General features: G+C 44.8%; 1 protein-coding gene across 1 annotated transcript in view; it reads left to right on the top strand.

Annotated features, from left to right (window-relative positions):
• Window positions 1–22564, top strand: part of CLPTM1L (CLPTM1 like) — a 113224-nt gene that overhangs the window by 19210 nt on the left and 71450 nt on the right. The window contains exons 5-7 of the mRNA XM_074945088.1: window positions 4318–4396; window positions 13440–13557; window positions 22013–22107. Coding sequence (XP_074801189.1) covers window positions 4318–4396; window positions 13440–13557; window positions 22013–22107 — 292 coding nt within the window. The remainder of the gene's footprint in view (window positions 1–4317; window positions 4397–13439; window positions 13558–22012; window positions 22108–22564) is intronic.

Here is a 22564-nt window from a genome sequence, read left to right as displayed (position 1 = left end):
CCAGCCTCAAGACTGGCTACTCACAGAAATCCCAAATCCTCTGCTCCCAAAGGTGCAGTGTATCCCAATTTTCCCTTAAATCACTGCTCCTGTAAAATCTCACAGGACTCATGAACAATTAAATAAACCTTCTGTTGTTTGATTATAAGAAAGAAAAGAATTTCTATTTGTTTCCATCACCTTCTCATTTCTAGTAGTTACAATATAAAACAAAATCATAAAAAGAGAACCTGGGTCAATGTTTATTAATAGTTTCCTTTCCTGTCTAATAAAGTAGGTCCCTCCACCCCACCGCACAGTTCAGTCTATTGCAGTGGTGGCTGGCTTCACAGGAACCAGGGTCCAATTTTTCATGAGAACATCCCTGCTCTCAAGATGTCTCCTCAGTGAATGGAGACACAGTGCTTCCCCTGCCCCCCCCCCTCCACTCTCTGTTATTCTGAAGCACTCTCTTGTATTTATTCATAGGTAGTGTGATTCCCTGACTGTTATAATGTTCCTTTTTTATCTCCAAGTGATTTTGATCGTTTGCATTTGTCTCAGATAATTTTCTATTGAAAGTCTTGGATGGAGCAAGGCTAGACCATTGATCCTTGTATCTCATCACCAGCTAAGCAGGACAGGGTGACCGTGAATTCCCTCCTGTTTGAATGGGCCATCACCAAGAAATGTCCCCTGGTGACTCATTCCATTCAGAGTCCATAAAGCTTAATTTTAACATAATTATACTATTCCTTATTTGTTACCCGTATGTACATATTGCAATGATTATAAATCTTTGCAAGTTATGAGCTTTCTGTAGCTTTCTTATATGCTGTTCTTCATGGATAAATATCCTGCAAGACCTGTTTAGTGTAGTGAGTTAGTCAAGTTTTAGGTCAGTTGTTTGTCCTAGGTTTCTGTGTCAGAACAATACACAGGGCATGAGTCAGGAATGTTAGCATGTGATTGTATAGTTAAAATTGGATCATAATTCCTACAAGGGGGCAGAATTAAGGTTGCACAGAAATCATTTGGCATTTAATGCCTTGAAAGGTTAACATTCTCAATCTAATTTTTTACTTATACAGCTCCTCTCAAAACAAAATATTCATAATTTTAAAAAATAAAATGTCTCATATGGTAGATTTTTGCATGCTCAGGCATTATCTCTGCACCTTTGTGCTACATCTGTTTTGAGATGGGAAGATAATAAATGAGTGTTCCTTAAATGTGCTGTTGATTTATGATTGTAACATGCTGCTGGGGATATCCAGAGCTCTGAGCACTATATAAACTCTGCCTCAGCAAGAGTTAGCTTTGCTAGCAACAAGACTGGTCAGCTGCCTGCCACAGTAATCCGTCTTCCTCACCAGAAAACTTCTCAAGGCTCTCCCAGCCCAAATCATCGGGTTGCCAGGTGTCTGGTTTTTGACTGGACTGTGCAGTCAGATGTACTGACCTGACATCAAGTCTGGTTACTATGTGTGGGTGGGGGTGAGGTGGGTGCGTCATCAACCTGCGCCAGCCCCTGCTCAGCTGGGGCCACCTCCTGTCTGCATCTTGTGACCAGGCAGGCAGCAGGCTCCACGTCAAACTGCAGCTCCAGCCCCACAGCAGAGGGAGGTGGAGAGGGTCAAGTGACAAGGAAGGGGGAGGAGGAGAGGAGCGAGTGGGGGATAAGGCCTCGAAGGAAAAGGCAGGGCAGGGATGGTACCCTTGGGGGACGAAGTGGGGCGGGCGGGGGAGTCTTAGGGGTAAGAGGTGGGGCAGAGGGGTCTGGTTTTCAAAAATTAGAAGGTAGCAATCTGTGCGCTCCAGCCCCCAGTCTCCTGAGAGATGTTTCTCTGTAGTGCACAGCTACTACCATGGTGCATTCACAGAGGATAATTAAAATTTGCTGCTCTGTTGGTCAGTACATCAGAGCTTATTAATTTAGTTAAATACACCCTTCACTTCAAACAGATCACTAATTGGTTTATACTAAAAGTAAAACAAGTTTATTAACACGGGCATAGATTGGGTGTTACTAAGTAAAAGAGATAAAGGTAGAAATGGTTACAAGAAAATAAAAGTGGAAACGCACATCTAAAAGTCTAAAACTTAGTCTAGCAAGATAGTCTTTGTCCCAGGTAGTTTCTTTTACCCACAGTCTCCTTTCCAGCTTTTTTTATTGGTAGGCGTGGCCAGGACCCATCACAGAGATCAAATTGCTTGGTTTCTTTGTCTCCTAAGGTGAAAGATTAAGATGGAGGTTCTTTCTGTTCCTTATATCCCTAAAGGGATTGCCTTGATCTTACAAGTGAGAAAGGCTTCCTGGAAATTGTTTCGTGTCTCTCTCTAGGGTGCAGGAGCCATGCTAATTCTCTGTCTTTTGAGTTAAGGGCCAGGTTAACCCTCCTGGTGTAGCTTGATGGCTTTATTTATTGCTAATATGTAAATTGAGGTAAACCCACATTCCTTTGTCTGAGACAGACCTGTTTATCGCCTTTACCTAGGCTCAGCTGTCTGACATTAAACAAGTTTTAGTAACATCGTACAGAGAATTCCTATCTTCACATACAATGTTAACACATGCATTTTACAATAATATTAGTACCCAGCCTTCATATGGTACTTCAGAAAGCATATTTTGTACAAATATTGCAATAATGTGTTGGTGTGAATGCAGGGATGCTTGGGTCACAATGATGCATTATAATGTCAGTTATTTTTAGTAAGATTGTATTAAGAAACAAATACCCTATGGTCTTTGTGACTGCCATTGTGCACTCAGCTGTGGTTTTGCACCAGAATATCTTTAAAATTGTCCCTACCATCAGTGTGAGAATAATCTGAAGTGCTGCATAAAATTGTTTCCTATTGAAAAAAGTGCCATTGAGGCTGTGTCACCAAGTGAAAGGTGGAAGATGTTTTATTATGGCTGTTTCCTCAGATAGTTCAGTTTCTATCTGGTGGGAGGGAAACAATGATCTGGAGTCAACTGTCTCTTCTAGAAGAAGGCAACTATGTCCTTGATCTTACAGATGCTTAAAATCTACATAAATTGCAAGTGCAGGGTAGTTCTTCATTGGGGATCAGCAGCACCCATTCAATGTACTAGAGAGTCAAGATGGTCTTGGGGTTAGGTCAATAGATGGGGACTCCAGAGTTTTAGATTCTATTCCCAACTCTGCCTTTGGCTTCCTGTGTGACTTGGGGTACGTCACTTGGGCCTGGTTCTGTCACTCATACTTTGAATAGTGCTGTGTTCCGCAAGTACTCCCATTGTGTTCAGTGTAGCTGTATTTACTCTGGCAAAGTTTGGACATGCATGGGTGCACTACTACAATTCTACTGGCAATGGTGGAAGCTGTAGTCTTGACATGGTACTGGGTTTTTTACCACCATGTCATCTAGACCTTCTCTGTTTAGATGACCAGGTAGTAAATAGGCCTGTGCCTTGTGTATGGTTTGTCTCCCACCATTACTTATGCCAGTGGAGCTGCCCCAGTGACTAATTATACATGCAGTTTTTCCTAGTGTTTACAAGGCATAGGGACTTCACCAATATTTGTGATTTATAGTGTAGTTGTAGCTGTGTTGGTCCCAGGATATTAGAGAGACAAGGTAGGCAATAGCTTTTATTGGACCCACTTCTGTTGTTGAAAAAGACAAGATTTTGAGCTACACAGAGCTCTTATTTTGACCTGAAGAAGAGCTCTGTGTAGCTCAAAACTTTCTCTTTTACCAATAGAAAGTCCAGTAAAAGGTATTACCTCATCCACCTTTTCTCTCTGTTTGAGGTATTCAAATTCTGTGGTGAGGAGTGCTGTGAAAAACTCTTTATGAAACCAGTGCAATTAGACTAACTTATTTTTTTACAATCAAGTACATTTCAAATATGGGTAATCCCCAGTCTCTTATTACTGGGATGCAGTTTCTTGTCTTCACCAGACATTGTAATGTCTGGTGATCACTTCTGCATGCTGTAGATACCTCACTACCAATTTCAAATGTTAGTTTTACCCACCTTTTGTTTCTTTCGTTCTCTGTCCTTTATATAGCATATGTATCTTGAACTCTTCGCTTATCCTGTCTTTCTGTATTGCTAACCTTGAAGTTGAAACTACAAAAAGTGAACTGAAAAGGATGAATTCTCATTTGCACCAAATATACTACTCTGATAGGGCAAAGGGGTCCAGTATGGAAATTTTCATGACACACATTAAAGTTAAATATGTGTGAAACTATATATAATTGATTCCAGAAATTTATCTTTTTTGTGCACTAATATGATTAGAAAAATTTTTTTTTCTGGAGTAATGTAATCATAAAATCCATGTTTGAACATCATAGGGTTCAGTTGGGGAAGACTGTGCATTACCTTCCAATATTATTTATTGATCAGCTAAGCAACAGAGTGAAAGATTTAATGGTGAGTAACAACATGCCTTTTCACTAAATTTTGAACTACAGTTTTAATGAAATCTCTAGTACTGCTGTAATTGTTTGTCCTTGTTTCCATTACAGCAGCCCACCTCACAGAAATTCACAGTGGACACAGCTAATATGTTGCTAATCTAATATTCAGATTGGATTTTGATTAAATGCCCAAAAAGTTCATTAATGCAGAATTAAGGGTGTTCTTTCAGAATGTGGTAATTGGCTAAACCAGAAAAACTCCAAGTTAAGATGCAGCCAGCCTGGTAATCAGTGTGTATCTCCTGCTTTGAGCAGGGGGTTGAACTAGATGACCTCCTGAGGTCTCTTCCAACCCTAATCTTCTATGATTCCTGGTCTCTTTGAGCACCTTCAGTAGGTCTCAAGCCTGTAGCTGGTGCCTCTGATTTAGGGTGGAATTACATGACCCTTCCATTCTCAGACCAGGCCCTTAATTGCAGTCACCTGGTACTAACCACGGTTACCTTAGTAGGTCTAACTTAGGGTATGTCTACACTACGAAATTAGGTCGAATTTATAGAAGTCGGTTTTGTAGAAAGCGTTTTTATACAGTTGATTGTGTGTGTCCCCACACAAATGCTCTAAGTGCATGTAGTCGGCGGAGTGTGTCCACAGTACCGAGGCAACCGTCAACTTCCGGAGCGTTGCACTGTGGGTGGCTATCCCACAGTTCCTGCAGTCTCCGCCACCCATTTGAATTCTGGGTACAAATCCCAGTGCCTGATGGGGCTAAAACATTGTCGCGGGTGGTTCTGGGTGCATATCGTCAGGCCCCCGTTCCCTACCTCCCTCCGTGAAAGCAAGGGCAGGCAATCGTTTTGCGCCCTTTTCTTGAGTTACCTGTGCAGCCGCCATGCCACGGCAAGCATGGAGCCCGCTCAGCTTACCGTCACCGTATGTCTCCTGAGTGCTGGCAGATGTAGTACTGCATTGCTACACAGCAGCAGTTAATTGCCTTTTGGCAGCAGACAGTGCAGTATGACTGGTAGCCATCATCGACGTAGTCCTGGGTGCTCTTTTAACTGGGCGCCTGGTCAAACATGGGAGTGACTCAGCCAGGTCATTTCTCTTTTAAGTTTCGTCTCGTGGCGATTCAGTCCTACCGGCAGTGCACTGTCTTTTAACCTCCAGCCAGCAGAAGATGATGGCTAGTCGTCATACTGCACTGTCTTCTGCTGAGCACCCAGGAGATGATGATGGCTAGCGGTCGTACTGCACAGTCTGCTGCCAGCAAGATGTATAAAGATAGATGAAGTGGCTCAAAACAAGAAATAGACCAGATTTGTTTTGTGTTCATTTTCTCCTCCCTCTCTCCTTCTCTCTGTGAAATAAACGGCCTGCTAAACCCAGTTTTGAGTTCTATCCTTGGGGTTTTGAATTCTATCCTTGAGGGGGCCATTCAGTTTCTCGCAAAGCCACCCCCTTTGTTGTTTTTAATTCCCTGTAAGCCAACCCTGTAAGCCATGTCGTCAGTCGCCCCTCCCTCCGTCAGGGCAACGGCAGACAATTGTTTCGTGCCTTTTTTCTGTGAAGACGCCATACCACGGCAAGCATGAAGCCCGCTCAGATCACTTTGGCAATTAGGAGCACATTAAACACCACGCGCATTATCCAGCAGTATATGCAGCACCAGAACCTGGCAAAGCGATACCGGGCGAGGAGGCGACGTCAGCGCGGTGACATGAATGACGAGGACATGGACACAGACATCTCTCAAAGCATGGGCCCTGTCAATGTGGGCATCATGGTGCTAATGGGGCAGGTTCATGCCATAGAACGCCGATTCTGGGCCCGGGAAACGAGCACAGACTGGTGGGACCGCATAGTGTTGCAGGTCTGGGACGATTCCCAGTGGCTGCGAAACTTTCACATGCGTAAGGGCACTTTCATGGAACTTTGTGACTTGCTTTCCCCTGCCCTGAAGCACAAGAATACCAAGATGAGAGCAGCCCTCACAGTTGAGAAGCTAGTGGCAATAGCCCTGTGGAAGCTTGCAACGCCAGACAGCTCCTGGTCAGTTGGGAATCAATTTGGAGTGGGCAAATCTACTGTGGGGGCTGCTGTGATGCAAGTAGCCAACGCAATCAAAGATCTGCTGCTATCAAGGGTAGTGACTCTGGGAAATGTGCAGGTCATAGTGGATGGCTTTGCTCCAGTGGGATTTCCTAACTGTGGTGGGGCGATAGACAGAACCCATATCCCTATCTTGGCACCGGAGCACGAAGCCGGCAAGTACATAAACCGCAAGGGGTACTTTTCAATAGTTCTGCAAGCACTGGTGGATCACAAGGGACGTTTCACCAACATCAGCGTGGGATGGCTGGGAAAGGTACATGACTCTCGCATCTTCAGGAACTCTGGTCTGTTTCAAAAGCTGCAGCAAGGGACTTACTTTCTAGACCAGAAAATAACCGTTGGGGATGTTGAAATGCCTATAGTTATCCTTGGGGACCCAGCCTACCCCTTAATGCCATGGCTCATGAAACCATACACAGGCAGCCTGGACAATAGTCAGGAGCTGTTCAACTATAGGTTGAGCAAGTGCAGAATGGTGGTAGAATGTGCATTTGGATGTTTAAAAGCGCGCTGGCGCAGTTTACTGACTTGGTTTGACCCCAGCGAAACCAATATTCCCACTGTTATTACTGCTTGTTGTGCTCTCCACAATATCTGTGAGAGTAAGGGGGAGACGTTTATGGCGGGGTGGGAGGTTGAGGCAAATCGCCTGACTGCTGGTTTCACACAGCCAGACACCAGGGAGGTTAGAAGAGTACAGGAGGGTGTGGTGCGCATCAGAGAAGCTTTGAAAACCAGTTTCATGACTGGACAGGCTACGGTGTGAAAGCTCTGTTTGTTTCTCCTTGATGAAACCCCCCGCCCCTTGGTTCACTCTACTTTCCTGTAAGCTAACGACCCTCCCTTCCTCCCTTCGATCACCACTTGCAGAGGCAATAAAGTCATTGTTGCTTCACATTCATGCATTCTTTACTCATTCATCACACAAATAGGGGGATAACTACCAAAGTAGCCCAGGAGGGGTGGTGGAGGAGAGAAGCACCAGGAGGGGTGGTGGAGGAGGGAAGGACAAGGCCACACAGCACTTTAAAAGTTTAAAACTTTATAACTTATTGAATGCCAGCCTTCTGTTGCTTGGGCAATCCTCTGGGGTGGAGTGGCCGGAGGCCCCCTCACTGCGTTCTTGGGCGTCTGCGTGAGGAGGCTATGGAACTTGGGGAGGAGGGCGGTTGGTTACACAGGGGCTGTAGCGGCGGTCTGTACTCCTGCTGCCTTTCCTGCAGTTCAACCATATGCTGGAGCATATTGGTTTGATCCTCCAGCAGCCTCAGCATTGAATCCTGCCTCCTCTCATCATGCTGCCGCCACCTTTCAGCTTCAGCCCTTTCTTCAGCCCGCCACCTCTCCTCCCGGTCATATTGTGTTTTCCTGCACTCTGACATTGTCTGCCTCCACACGTTCGTCTGTGCTATGTCAGTGTGGGAGGACAGCATGAGATCAGAGAACATTACATCACAAGTGTTTTTTTTCGCCTTCTAATCTTCACTAGCCTCTGGGAAGGAGAAGATCCTGTGATCCTTGAAACACATGCAGCTGGTGGAGAAAAAAAAGAGGCAGTGGTGTTTAAAAAGACACGTTTTCTAGAACAATGGCTACACTCTTTCACAGTAAACCTTACTGTTAACATTACATACACAGCACATGTGCTTTTCGTTCCAAGGTCGCATTTTGCCTCCCCTCACCCCTCCCCATGGCTAACAGTGGGGAACATTTCTGTTCAGCCACAGGCAAACAGCCCAGCAAGAACGGGCACCTCTGAATGTCCCCTGAAGAAAAGCACCGTATTTCAACCAGGTGACCATGAATGATATCACTCTCCTGAGGATAACACAGAGAGATAAAGAACGGATGTTGTTTGAATGCCAGCAAACATGCGCTGCAATGCTTTGTTCTACAATAATTCCCGAGTACGTGCTACTGGCCTGGAGTGGTAAAGTGTCCTACCATGGTGGACGGAATAAGGCTGCCCTCCCCAGAAACCTTTTGCAAAGGCTTTGGGAGTACATCCAGGAGAGCCGCAAATGCCAGGGCAAATTAATCCTTTCACATGCTTGCTTTTAAACCATGTATAGTATTTTAAAAGGTACACTCACCAGAGGTCCCTTCTCTGCCTGGCAGGTCCGGGAGGCAGTCTTGGGTGGGTTTGGGGGGGGACTGCCTCCAGGTCCAGGGTGAGAAACAGTTCCTGGCTGTCGGGAAAACCGGTTTCTCCGCTTGCTTGCTGTGAGCTATCTACAACTTCATCATCTTCCTCGTCCTCAAAACCTGCTTCCGTGTTGCCTCCATCTCCATTGAAAGAGTCAAACAACATGGCTGGGGTAGCGGTGGCTGAACCCCCTAAAATGGCATGCAGCTCATCATAGAAGCAGCGTGTTTGGGGCTCTGACCCTGAGTGGCCGTTTGCCTCTCTGATTTTCTGGTAGGCTTGCCTCAGCTCCTTAAGTTTCACACGGCATTGCTTCGGGTCCCTGTTATGGCCTCTGTCCTTCATGCCCTGGGAGATTTTGACAAATGTTTTGGCATTTTGAAAACTGGAACGGAGTTCTGGTAGCACGGATTCGTCTCCCCATACAGCGATCAGATCCCGTACCTCCCGTTCGGTCCATGCTGGAGCTCTTTTGCGATTCTGAGACTCCATCATGGTCACCTCTGCTGATGAGCTCTGGCCAGCGTGGCAAGCTGCAGGTGACCATGGAAACAGGAAATTGAAATTCAAAAGTTTGCGGGTCTTTTCCTGTCTACCTGGCCAGTGCATCTGAGTTGAGAGTGCTGTCCAGAGCGGTCACAATAGAGCACTCTGGGTAGCTCCCGGAGGCCAGTACCATCTAATTGCGTTCACAGTACCCCAAATTCGACCTGGCAAGGCCAATTTAAGGCTTCATCGTGTGGACGGGTGGAGGTTTACATCAATTTAACACTGCTAAATTCGACCTAAACTCCTAGTGTAGACCAGGCCTCAGGCTCAGACCCTGTTGTTCTGTTTTCTCCGGAAGCAGTGACAGTGGTAATCGGTGACCAAACAGCCTCCTTAGAGAAGATTTATTTAAAACAAAAGTATTTCAGAGAAAAACAGATATGAAAACAACATAGGCTAGACATCTGTCTATTTTGCCAGGTATCTTCTTATATTCCAGGTGAGGATCCAGGCAGGTCTATAGACCTCAGAGACCTCTAGGGTCTGACTGCGAGTTAAGGGAATGGACTATACCAAACTGTTTCTTACTTTTGCTTCAGGGAGAGTCCCCTTTTAAAAGCTGTTCAATCTTTTTGATCTCCAAGTTCCCAGCCTGGCAAAACAAGCTTGCATCTTCCTTAAATCTGCTGTCTTCGCACATTCTTTCAAGTGTCCACAGGGGTGTTCTTATCATTTTCATGTTCTTTCCACAGCTCTCTATTAAGCTACATCAGTGCGTTCATACAGAAAAGTCTTAACACAGTAACTTCCTCTCATTAACCAGGTCATGTATAGTATTCATAAAATTATTACATTTCTGTATTCTTAGTTTACATAGCAATTCCACAAATGCTGTAAGTTTGTCCACTGTTCAGATTTCTGGAAAGGCATGAGACAGCTCTGGACAAGCTTAACTCTGCACTAACAAATTCTTGGGCATTTAATTTCTTTGGGGTTGTTTTTTTTAATAACTTTTTGGCACTCTTATGTACTACAGCCCAAACCTTCCCGTTCACTTTCTCTGACTCCTTGCAGTGATTACCTTGTACGCAGAATGCATTGCCCATACATCATCTCCTTCTCCCCCCATTTCTGTGCCTGTTCTGCATACCTGATTCTTCCTCCTCTCAATGTTGGCAGGGGTCCCAAAGGTTGAAGAGCAGAGGAGCGAATGCAAGAACTAAAATGGAGTCAGTGGGAAAGTTTTTAGAAGAGGGGACCAACATGGTGGACATGGATGATGATGGGGAGGCTTTGCCTCTGTCCCCCCAAAAACCCAGCTTTTCAACTCTGATCCCTTTCTTCCCACCCTGCTATTCCCTACACTGTTCTAATACACTCTCAGATAGCCTTTCTCTGCTCCAACCCCCCATATTTCCTCCAATTGCTCAGACTACCACCACTGCTTCAACATCTCATCCATTCTTTCTGTCATGTCTATGGCTCCGACCACCTGCATTATGCCTGCTGCTCTGAGCTACTACCACCACACACTGGCTTCACCTTCTTCCTTGCCACTCCGTGCCCCTAGTAAACTTGGAGGGGCCATGAGGTGGTAGGAAGGTGGCACTGGTGGAACTGTAAGGAATGCATTCATCAGCAGGAGACAAGGAGGGGCAAGAGAGTGGAGATAGAGATTTGGGAAGGACCTCTGTGCCTAAAGTACAGGGAAGAGGCTCTATACATGCATCTGCAGTATAGCACACTCAAGAGGTATGAAGGGGCCCAGGTGCTCTTGAATGAATGAGAACACCCCGTGGAGATGAATACATCCTGAAATGATAGTTCTGAGAGGTGTGAATTGCTTAATCTATCTCAGTGGGTTGTCTTGTCTCCCCCACCTCAGGTGCTTAATATCATAACTAGCAGATGGGGTGGGGGAAGAGGCTCAGGACCCTCAGGATGATGGTTCACATGGGGGGTTAGGGAGAGGGTCACAGGCCCCCCAGATCACAGCATGGACATTAACACGGAGAAGGCCTCAGACTTCATTCCATACAGGGGCAGGGGGGACAGATCTCTGCTTACATATGGGGATCCTTGTCTTTCCTTGGGGTAGGGTTGCTGCTGCCCCATTCCCTTCTCTCCCCACTTTGTGAGACACATTCATAGAATCATAGAATATCAGGGTTGGAAGGGACCTCATGAGGTCATCTAGTTCAACCCCCTGCTCAAAGCAGGACCGATCCCCAATTAAATCATCCCAGCCAGGGCTCTGTCAAGCCTGAGGTTAAAAACTTCTAAGGAAGGAGATTCCACCACCTCCCCAGGTAATGCATTCCAGTGTTTCACCACCCTCCTAGTGAAAAAGTTTTTCCTAATATCCAACCTAAATCTCCCCCACTGCAACTTGAGACCATTACTCCTTGTTCTGTCATCTGCTACCACGGAGAACAGTCTAGAGCCATCCTCTTTGGAACCCCCTTTCAGGTAGTTGAAAGCAGCTATCAAATCCCCACTCATTCTTCTCTTCGGTAGACTAAACATCCCCAGTTCCCTCAGCCTCTCCTCATAAGTCATGTGTTGCAGTCCCCTAATCATTTTTGTTGCCCTCCGCTGGACTCTTTCCAATTTTTCCACATCCTTCTTGTAGTGTGGGGCCCAAAACTGGACACAGTACTCCAGATGAGGCCTCACCAGTGTCGAATAGAGGGGAATGATCACGTCCCTCGATCTGCTGGCAGTGCCTCTACTTATACATCTCAAAATGCCATTGGCCTTCTTGGCAACAACGGCACACTGTTGACTCCTATCCAGCTTCTTGTCCACTGTAACCCCTAGGTCCTTTTCTGCAGAACTGCTGCCTAGCCATTCGGTCCCTAGTCTGTAGCGGTGCATTGGATTCTTCCATCCTAAGTGCAGGACTCTGCACTTGTCTTTGTTGAACCTCATCAGATTTCTTTTGGCCCAGTCCTTTAATTTGTCTAGGGCCCTCTGTATCCTATCCCCACCCTCCAGCGTATCTACCTCTCCTCCCAGTTTAGTCATCTGCAAATTTGCTGAGAGTGCAATCCACACCATCCTCCAGATCATTAATGAAGATATTGAACAAAACCGGCCCCAGGACCGACCCTTGGGGCACTCCACTTGATACTGGCTGCCAACTAGACATGGAGCCGTTGATCACTACCCGTTGAGCCCGACAATCTAGCCAGCTTTCTATCCACCTTATCGTCCATTCATCCAGCCCATACTTCTTTAACTTGCTGGCAAGAATAGTGTGGGAGACCGTGTCAAAAGCTTTGTTGAAGTCAAGGAACAACACGTCCACTGCTTTCCCTTCATCCACAGAACCAGTTATCTCGTCATAGAAGGCAATTATATTAGTCAGGCATGACTTGCTCAACCATAGCCTAGAGAGATGGGGTTGTGTGTGGGAGTCATGTCCCTCTATCTGGCCAGGACTAGAGAAGTGGGAAATGGGCAGCAACTTCAAATAGTAGGGGAGAATGTGGGGGAGAGGCCTTGTTAGTGTCAACTATGGGGTTAGGAATGGGGAATTTGAAGCTGAGTTATAATACAGACGACACCATAACCCAGTCACTGTGTTAGATTATTACTTCACTAAGGCAATAGTCTCAGGGCTTGTCTGCACTACCGTGTGGGGTCGATCTAAGGTACCCAACTTCAGGTACATGAATAGCGTAGCTATAGTCGATGTACTTAAATCTACTTACTGTGGTGTCTTCGCTGCAGTAAGTCGACAGCTGACACTCTCCCGTCGACTCCGATTGCGTTTCTCGTTCTGGTAGAGTACCGGAGTCGACGGGAGAGCGCTCAGTGGTCGATTTATTGCGTCTATACTAGACGCAATAAATTGACCCCCGGCTGGATCGATCACTGCCCGCCGATCTGGTGGGTAGTGTAGATGTGCCCTTAAGATCAGAGATCTGCCAGCTCCCAGGCAACAAGACTGACCCCCATATTCATAAGAAAGTAAGATAGAGACCCTTCGAAAACAAACACAACATTGCATACCCAGTTGCCCCTCCTGAGGTGATAAGAGAGAATGAATCATGTGGGAAATGTTAGTTATGTTGCTTAATGCACTTATCAGAGGTGCTTAGGTGCTTCAGAGATGAGGGTTGTATAAGAATCTGAATAGAACAGACTACACATTTAGTATATAAATACATGGTGTTTTAAATGCTTTGTTTTTTTATGAAAATTAAACAACCCCTAAAAGCGTTAACTGTTGTTTCTGTTTGCATTCTCATTTGTATGTATATTAACTTTGTTGTTAAGACTATTTTCTGTCCCAATGCAGATAATAAACCGTTCAACGACAGAGCTACCTCTTACAGTGTCATATGATAAAATATCTCTTGGAAAGCTCAGATTTTGGATCCACATGCAAGATGCAGTGTTCTCCCTGCAGCAGTTTGGTATGTTTACTTTTTCACAGCAGAAAGTCAGGTTCTTAACTTCTAATACATAAACTACATATTGACTGCCTTTACAGTACTATAAAATGGTGTAGTTCTTCTATCTTGTTTGACACATTATCAGAAAAATCTGTGGGTTTCTGCTAAACACCATCTTGTGTTTGTACATATAGTATGTTGTGGTTAAAATTAAGCAATAAAATCAGCAGCTGAGACTAATTTCAAGGGAGCAATGATCCTTCCACTAGTTGTTAGGGGCTTTTGCATGTGAAAGTCCATGAGTGCTGCTTTAAAACAAAAGTCACTGTTTGGAGTATACTTTTAAAAAATAAAATGTTTTATCTTCAACTCCTGAAAAATAAAATCCTAAATAAAAAAATGCACTTCATTATATTCACTTAGCTAAAAATAAAGTATACATAAAAGAGAAATGCCCATTGCTAACAGACTGATAAACTATGGGAGGTAGTTTATGCTTTTATGGCCTACATTAATTCAGATTGCCTCAATTCTTAAGTAGTTTAATTTGATACACAGATCCTAATCTTAAGAAATACCTCCATTCTCCAATTGACTTCATTTGGAGTTGCGTACCTAGGACCTGAATTTAAGTTGCTAGGGATGTCAAGTTGGATATCCAGAATAGTGAAAATTTTAGAAATCAAACATTTAACCTCCAGATAAGTTGGTTATTGGCAGGCCAGTCATGTCTTCTCCATTCCCTTGACTTTGCCCTGTCTGTGATATATTTTGCTCACCAGTAATTTTTCTGCCTCGCTACAGCAGTGCAGCCAACCAGCTTCAGGAACTGTACACTGCCTGCCATTCTACTCTGGATTTCTTCTGTAAAGTTTTCAAAATTGTGTCTTTTTTATAACATAGATTCAATAAAATATTTAATACATGAGGTGTTTGTTTTAATGAATAACACTGAAAAGAAATTTTCTGTGATTTTTGTATCTTCAGATGGTCAGATACAGAAGTCAGTACTATAAATCTCTTTAAAGTAACACAATTTAGGCAGGTAAAAAAGAAAGAGAGAGCCATTCTGGAAAAAGAAATAGAAAGTAAAGGGCGGCTGAGTAAATAATCATAGAATCATAGAATATCAGGGTTGGAAGAGACCTCAGGAAGTCATCTAGTCCAACCCCCTGCTCAAAGCAGGACCAGTCTCCAACTAAATCATCCCAGCCAGGGCTTTGTCAAGCCTGACGTTAAAAACTTCTAAGGAAGGAGATTCCACCGCCTCCCTAGGTAACGCATTCCAGTATTTCACCACCCTCATAGTGAAAAAGTTTTTCCTAATATCCAACCTAAACCTCCCCCACTGCACCTTGAGACCATTACTCCTTGTTCTGTCATCTGCTACCACTTAGAACAGTCTAGAGACATCCTCTTTAGAACCCCCTTTCAGGTAGTTGAAAGCAGCTATCAAATCCCCCCTCATTCTTCTCTTCCACAGACTAAACAATCCCAGTTCCCTCAGCCTCTCCTCATAAGTCATGTGTTCCAGTCCCCTAATCATTTTGGTTGCCCGCCGCTGGACTCTTTCCAGTTTTTCCACATCCTTCTTGTAGTGTGGGGCCCAAAACTGGACACAGTACTCCAGAGGAGGCCTCACCAGTGTCGAATAGAGGGGAACGATCATGTCCCTCGATCTGCTGGCAATGCCCCTACTTATACACCCCAAAATGCCATTGGTCTTCTTGGCAACAAGGGCACACTGTTGACTCATATCCAGCTTCTTGTCCACTGGAACCCCTAGGTCCTTTTCTGCAGAACTGCTGCCTAGCCATTCGGTCCCTAGTCTGTAGCGGTGCATGGGATTCTTCCATCCTAAGTGCAAGACTCTGCACTTGTCCTTGTTGAACCTCATCAAATTTCTCTTGGACCAGTCCTCTCATTTGTCCAGGTCCCTCTCTGTCCTATCCCTACCCTCCAGCGTATTTACCTCTCTTCCCAGTTTAGTGTCATCTGCAAACTTTCTGAGGGTGCAAACCACACCATCCTCCAGATCATTAATGAAGATATTGAACAAAACCGGCCCCAGGACCGACCCTTGGGGCACTCCACTTGATACCGGCTGCCAACTAGACATGGAACCATTGATCACTAACCTTTGAGCCCGACAATCTAGCCAGCTTTCTGTTCACCTTATCGTCCATTCATCCAGCCCATACTTCTTTAACTTGCTGGCAAGAATACTGTGGGAGACAGTGTCAAAAGCTTCTAAACTTAATCCAGAGACACTCAGGTTTTTCTGCGGTTTCATACCGGAGCTCTGAGCAGTCATACTACTCTTACATACAATGCAACTTCCCCCACCTTTTCTGCCCTGCCTGTCCTTCCTGAATAGTTTATATCGATTCATGACAGTACTCCAGTCTTGTGAGTTATCCCACCAAGTCTCTGTTATTCCAGTCACATCACAATTCCTTGACTGTGCCAGGACTTCCAGTTCTCCCTGTTTGTTTCCCAGGCTTCTTGCATTTGTGTATAGGCACTTGAGAGAACTTGCTGTTTGTCTTGCTTTCTTAGTACGAGGCAAGAGCCCTCCCCTTTCATGTTCTCCTGCTCGTGCTTCCTCCCAGTATCCCACGTCCCCACTTACTTCAGGGCTTTGGTCTCCTTCCCCCGGTGAACCTAGTTTAAAGCCGTCCTCAGTAGGTTAGCCAGCCTGCTTGCGAAGATGGTCTTCCCTCTCTTCGTTAGGTGGAGCCCGTCTCTGCCTAGCACTTCTCCTTCTTGGAACACCATCCCATGGTGAAAGAATCCAAAGCCTTCTCTCCGACACCACCTGCGTAGCCATTCGTTGACTTCCACGATTCGACGGTCTCTACCCAGGCCTTTTCCTTCTATGGGGAGGATGGATGAAAACACCACTCGCACCTCAAACTCCTCTATCCTTCTTCCCAGAGTCACGTAGTCTGTAGTGATCCGCTCAAGGTCATTCTTGGCAGTATCATTGGTGCCCACGTGGAGAAGCAGGAAAGGGTAGCGATCCGAGGGCTTGATGAGTCTCGGCAGTCTCTCCATCACATCATGAATCCTAGCTCCTGGCAAGCAGCAGACATCTCGGTTTTCCCAGTCGAGGCGGCAGATAGATGACTCAGTCCTCCTGAGGAGAGAGTCCCTGATCACCACCACCCACCTCCTCCTCTTGGGAGCGGTAGTCGTGGAACCCCCATCCCTAGGACAGTGCATCTCATGCCTTCCAATCGACGGAGTCTTTCTGTTCCCTTCCCTAAGATGTATCATCTAGTCCACTCTCCGCATTAGTACCTGTGGAGAGAACATGAAAACGGTTGCTTACCTGTATCTGCGCTGCTGGTACATGGACGCTCCTCTTTCTTCTTCTGGAGGTCACATGCTGCCAAATTTCTTCACCGTCCTCCTGTCCCCGCTGCACAGCCTGCTCTGAATCTTCAGAACATTGTGCCCGTAGAAGCATATCCTGACGTCTGTCCAGGAAATCTTCAGTTTCTCTTATGCAACGCCGGGTCGATGCTTGTTTCTCCAGACCTTGAACCTTTTCTTCCAATATAAAGACCAGCTTGCACTTTGTACAGACAAAGTCGCTTCTGTCCTGTGGAAGAAAGACAAACATGGCACATCCAGTGCAGGTCACAACAGCTGAACACTCCCCATCCATATTACCTTCCTTCTACGAGCTTCCTCAGGAGTTGTAGTAACTACTCAGAGAAGCAGGCAAGATGAAAGCCTCAGTGGGCTCTCCCCAAGCAAACTCCCTCTGTTCGCTGCTCAGGTGGTTCGCAGCTGACTGGCTTTTTATAACAGTCAGGCTCACTCAAGGCTCACCTGGAACAAAGCACTCCTCATTCACACTTTTCAAACAAACAACCAATGAAGCACACGGTCAAACTGTGAAACTGTCCCCACAACAGAGACTCAGATACTCACCAACACAGCCTCCCTAATGCAGCCCTTAGTGTACCTCCTCTCAGACAGATCCCAGGCAAACTCCCTCTGTTAGCCTCTCTGCTGTTCGCTGCTCAGCTGGTTCCAAGTTATCTCTTAAGTGAACATTGCAGTTGAGACAATTTTTTTATTACAATAATTTGTGAAAAAAGCATCTAAACTTACATGCTTTCTCGAAGAGTAGCTGTGCAAATTTGTACAGAGTCACAAGATTCCAGGCATGCTAAATCTATGCTTTCATGAAAGGGAGAGTTAGGGAGTTAGATATTACACTTGTCTTTTAAAGGTGCTGCACAAAACTCACATCCTGGGAGAGGAAGAACTAAGGTACATTGAAGACACCTTCTCACATTCCTGATTCTGGGCTGCAGTTGTGGTCCCCAGAGTATCTTAGGTATCCTGTCCCCAGCCGCATATGGGTGGAAGTTCTGTGTCTCTTCATGCCTCCAATCCTGGCACATGTGGCAGAGGCATAATAGGCAGCATAAATTGCCTTGTGCAAAGCCTGCAGCAGGCCGGAGTTTCCCAAGCCAGATCTGGGCTGTAAAAAATCTTCTGCACTACAACGGCAGCATAAAAGGGCCAACAGGGAAGGAGTGAATTCTTCCCAAGCTTTTTCCAATCTCTTAAATAACAGTTGAAGTATCCAAAAACAAAATCTGAATCAGTATCTGATACATTCTTCATAGTTCAGAGACCTCAAGATAACAAAATTTAGGAGTTTATTTTCACTGGTGCCCAGTACTACTATTTTGATCTTATATTTCAACTCCAATAGATTTGTTGAAACAGGACAAATATGTATGAAACGTTCTAAAATCCCACACATCTATCTTGAGAGGATGTGATGGCTCTTACCCATTAAAGTTAGTTATTAAATGGGAAAGGAAGACACAGGAATTTCCCTGTACAATCGCCTCACAACATTCCAAGTTCCCTTATTTAAAAAAAAAATCTTTCAGAAAGGGCTCTCTAGTACTGGAAACTTTAAATTCTGTTTAATAAGAAAACTCCTTTCCTGAAAATACAGGATAAAGGAAAGACATGGATTAAGGTCAGAAAGGAACATTATGATCTAGTCTAATCTGTGTAACACAGAGCATAGAATTTCACCAAGTAATTCCTGCATCTAGCTCAGTAACTTGTAGTTTAATCTTTCTAAATACATCCAGTCTTAATTTAAAGACTCCGAATGATAGAGAATTTACCACAAACCTCGGTAATCCATTGATTATCCTCACAGTTAAAAATGTGCATTTTATTTTCAGTTTGAACTTTTGCTGACTTCAGCTTCTTTCCATTGGATCTCTTTATGACTTTTTCTGCTTGGTTAAAGAACCTTCTAGTATCAGTGTCTTGTCCCTGTGCTGGTATTTATATACTGTCATCTCTTAACCTTTTGAATAAGCTAGATCAATTGACCTTCTTAAAATTTCTCACTGTAAGCCCTGTTTCTCAGATTCTGGATCATTCTTGTGGCTTTTCTCTAAACTCTTTCCAGTTTTTCATCATTCCATTTAAATTGCTGATAGATACAGTAGTCTCACGAGAGCCATGTGCTGGGATGATACCATGTCCTTCCTCAATATTTGTTTGTCTGATTGTTAGCCCTTCTAGCTAGAGCTGGGAGTACATGTTCAGTTGGTTATCCACCATCATTTCTTAAGTCCTTTTCAGAGTCACTTTTGAGGGTTATAGTCCACTAAGCAATGTAGGTTATACCTACAAGACGTTCTTTGAGTGGTTGCAGATGGGTATTTCACTCAGGTGCGTTTGTGCTGAGGGCATCAGAGTTGGAGACTTTTCCCCACCGTGGTACCTATTGGAACGGCGCACCCACCCTGTGTTGCCTCGTAGCCCCTTCTGAAGCAATATAAGGGTGACATACCATAATCCCCCTCAGTCCCTTCATACTGCCAGTAGCCTTAGTTGGAGCTCCCCCGTGCGAGTCTTCTCATGGCTTTTTCTGTCTGCACCACACTTGTCACTGGGACTTCTCCTGTAAAGAGTTTTTTTAATAGTATCTGTAGTATAATATAGTTAGTCTTTATAGTAATTTCTGGAGCTCAGCACTATAGGGCACGCAGCGTTGACCAGGCCTTCAAACGTTGCGTATTAGGTGGACTTTCTATTCCCAACAGTAGACTCCTACACTTGCTGCGTGTAGGTGAAAGTCACATTAAGGAGAATGTATAATCTGTTGTGAGAACACATATTGCAAGAGACCTTTGCCTGAAGCAGCTTTTGTTGGAACAGGCTATGAAGCTTGCACTAGCACCAAGACCCTCTTCCGCTAGCAGGACTGGTAGTCCTCAGCCAGCCACCTTCTGCATCAACACTGGTAGACAGACCCCTGGACTCTGACTCTCCCCATGAGGAGGAAGGGGTCGATCTGTGTTCCCTGAGGTACCCCAGAAGAGACCCACAAAACAGATCAGGAATGCTCGAAATTGAGGAGAGAGGTGTTCTCTTTTTCAAAGATAGCTTCCCAACATCCACAAGATCCAAGGTACAGCCAAACTGTCAATCCGCATCAAGGCTGGAGATTCCCAGTACTGTACCACTGACTCGGGGCCCACCTGGTGGTCAGCCATTGAGTCTGGTATCTATGGTGACACTGCTTTTTGGTATCAACAATCCCACAAGCCTACATGGTAACAACAGACTTATTCTGCCTGTCTACCAGCCTCCCCGCTTACTCAGAAGGCGGGTGTACTATCGGCACTGCCAGCTATTTCAGGCCCCTCAAATTCTACAAACTCGGGGTTGAGGCCGCTTACTGTTGATGCCCTCGGTACCAGTGAAACCACAGGCACCTTCCTTGGTGTAGATGCCTGTGGGGCAGCACCGATATGCCCTTTGTCCTTGGTGCCATCTGTCCTCTGTTTAGTCACCATTAATTTCTGTTAACACAGGTGCCCTTTTGAAACCCACAACAACTCTGTTGTGCTCTTTGGTACTGTCACTGAAGATTTTCCGGTACTGACAACAGTCCCATCCTTGATACCAACTTTGCCCTTCTCTCATTGGACTGTGGATAAATTGGACTATTCTGTGGTCCCGCCGGAGTGGCCACCAACAGTGCCCAAGGACTTCTGAGAGGGTTCTTCTGACTCTAATGTGGATTCCTTCTGTTGGTCTTTGCCTTGGCAAAAAGTCCTAAAGATCTTCCAATGGGCAGCAAAGGGAAAGCGTCTGCACCGAGAGCACAGCTGTTCTCACAGTAAGGGCAGATCCTTGGCATCCTCAATGTATTGACCCCCTATGCCATACTCTCGCTCACAGTGATCACCTTGGGACCTGTGGGGTACTCCCTGCTTGAAGAGGTCTAGATTTCTGCTCCAGTCCGGGGGGCAATTCCCTTGATCCTGAGATGTACCAGCCCCAAGAGTGGCCTCTGTTACAGATGCAAGAGGAGGTCTGTCCTCCTTGAGACACCTCTTCTTGGGGCAGCCTTTGCCAAAGGAGTAACCTCTACCCCAAGTGATGCCAGGGGTTCCAGCAGTCCCATCCTCTCCTTTCCTGGACAACTCAGTAATCCCAGATTCCTTGTCTCCCCACCCAGAGGATTTAAAATCTTACCAGGACTTACTTTGTGCAGGTATATGCTAGGATTCTCCATCAGTGACCATTTTAAAATCAAGATCCGATGTTTTTCTAAAAGCTATGTTCTAGGAATTATTTTGGGGAAGTTCTGTGGCCTGTGTTATACAAGAGGTCAGACTAGATGAGTACAACGGTCCTTTCTGCCTTGGAATCTCTGAATATTCTTCAGGCAACAATTCTGGGAAGGGTTGCCTTCCCGATTAATGACACCTTATTACAGTCAGCAAATGCTTCGTGGCATATAGGTATATGAAATGGTTTGAGTGGTAGCCGTGTTAGTCTCTTATCAGCAAAAATGAGGAGTCCTTGTGGCACCTTTGAGACTAACAGATTTATTTGGGCATAAGCTTTCATGGGCTAAACCCCACTTCATCAGATGTATGAAGTAAAAATACAGAAGCAGGTATAAATACGTGAAAGGATGGGGGTTGCTTTACCAAGTGTGATGTCAGTCTAATGAGAGGAATCAATTAACAGCAGGATACCAAGGGAGGAGAAATAACTTTTGAAGTGGTAAGAGAGTGGCCCATTACAGACAGTTGTATCCTGCTGTTAATTGATTGGGTTTTTTTAGGTGTATAAAATGTTAGTTCCCCTTAGTTCCCCTTTCCTCATTCATTTTGGAGCTGATTTTAAAGACTAGACAAACTCTTGTAGAACCAAATTTAGTGACTGGTCAAGATCAATACCTTATAAATTACTAGCTCAGAATGTTTTTAGGTAAAACATACAAAACCTGATTTTTGTAAGCAAAGCGAGCATCCAGTTTTTATTATTTTTATTTAATTATTATTATTATTAAAACTTGTGCCACTTAAAAAGGGCTTCCTTTATACTTGAATCTACTATACTAATAGCTGTAATGCTAATTTTTTGGTACTTTTCACATTTTACCTACTCTTTCTTCCAGGCTTTTCAGAAAAGGATGCAGATGAAGTAAAAGGAATTTTTGTGGATACTAACCTGTACTTTTTGGCTTTGACATTCTTTGTAGCAGCATTCCATGTAAGTGGATCACGTGCTGTTTTTAAGCGGTATACACTTAAGTATAAGTAAACAATAAAAGTAAAGGTACTTTGAGCACTGACCCTCACATTTCTCTAAATTACCAGTAATTGTTTTTGGAAATGTTAATGTCAATACATGTGCTATGCTATGCCGATTTTTCCTTCATAAATACAAATAGAAAATCCAATAGCAAAACGTTATGTTCTGCAAGGGAACATTTATGCAATATGTTCTGAAATTTAAGCCAGAAAAACTGATTTCTACTCCCAAATCCAATTTAAAAATCAGGGGTTTACCCCCCCCAATCCCTCCCCTCCCCCCCCCCGTCCAGTCCTTCCCAGAAAGAGAATTACTACATTTCCTTGTGTGACTGGCTGTCCTCTTACCTGAGCTGTTTGTTGATCACACTTCACCAGTGGATAACGGAAAGGTTAATGGCTTCAATTTTCAGCGC

The sequence above is a fragment of the Natator depressus genome, chromosome 2, assembly GCF_965152275.1.
Source record: "Natator depressus isolate rNatDep1 chromosome 2, rNatDep2.hap1, whole genome shotgun sequence".
NCBI classification, from domain to species: Eukaryota; Metazoa; Chordata; order Testudines; family Cheloniidae; genus Natator; species Natator depressus.
Note: the sequence above shows the minus strand (reverse complement) of the source record. Positions and strands in the feature narration are given on the sequence as shown.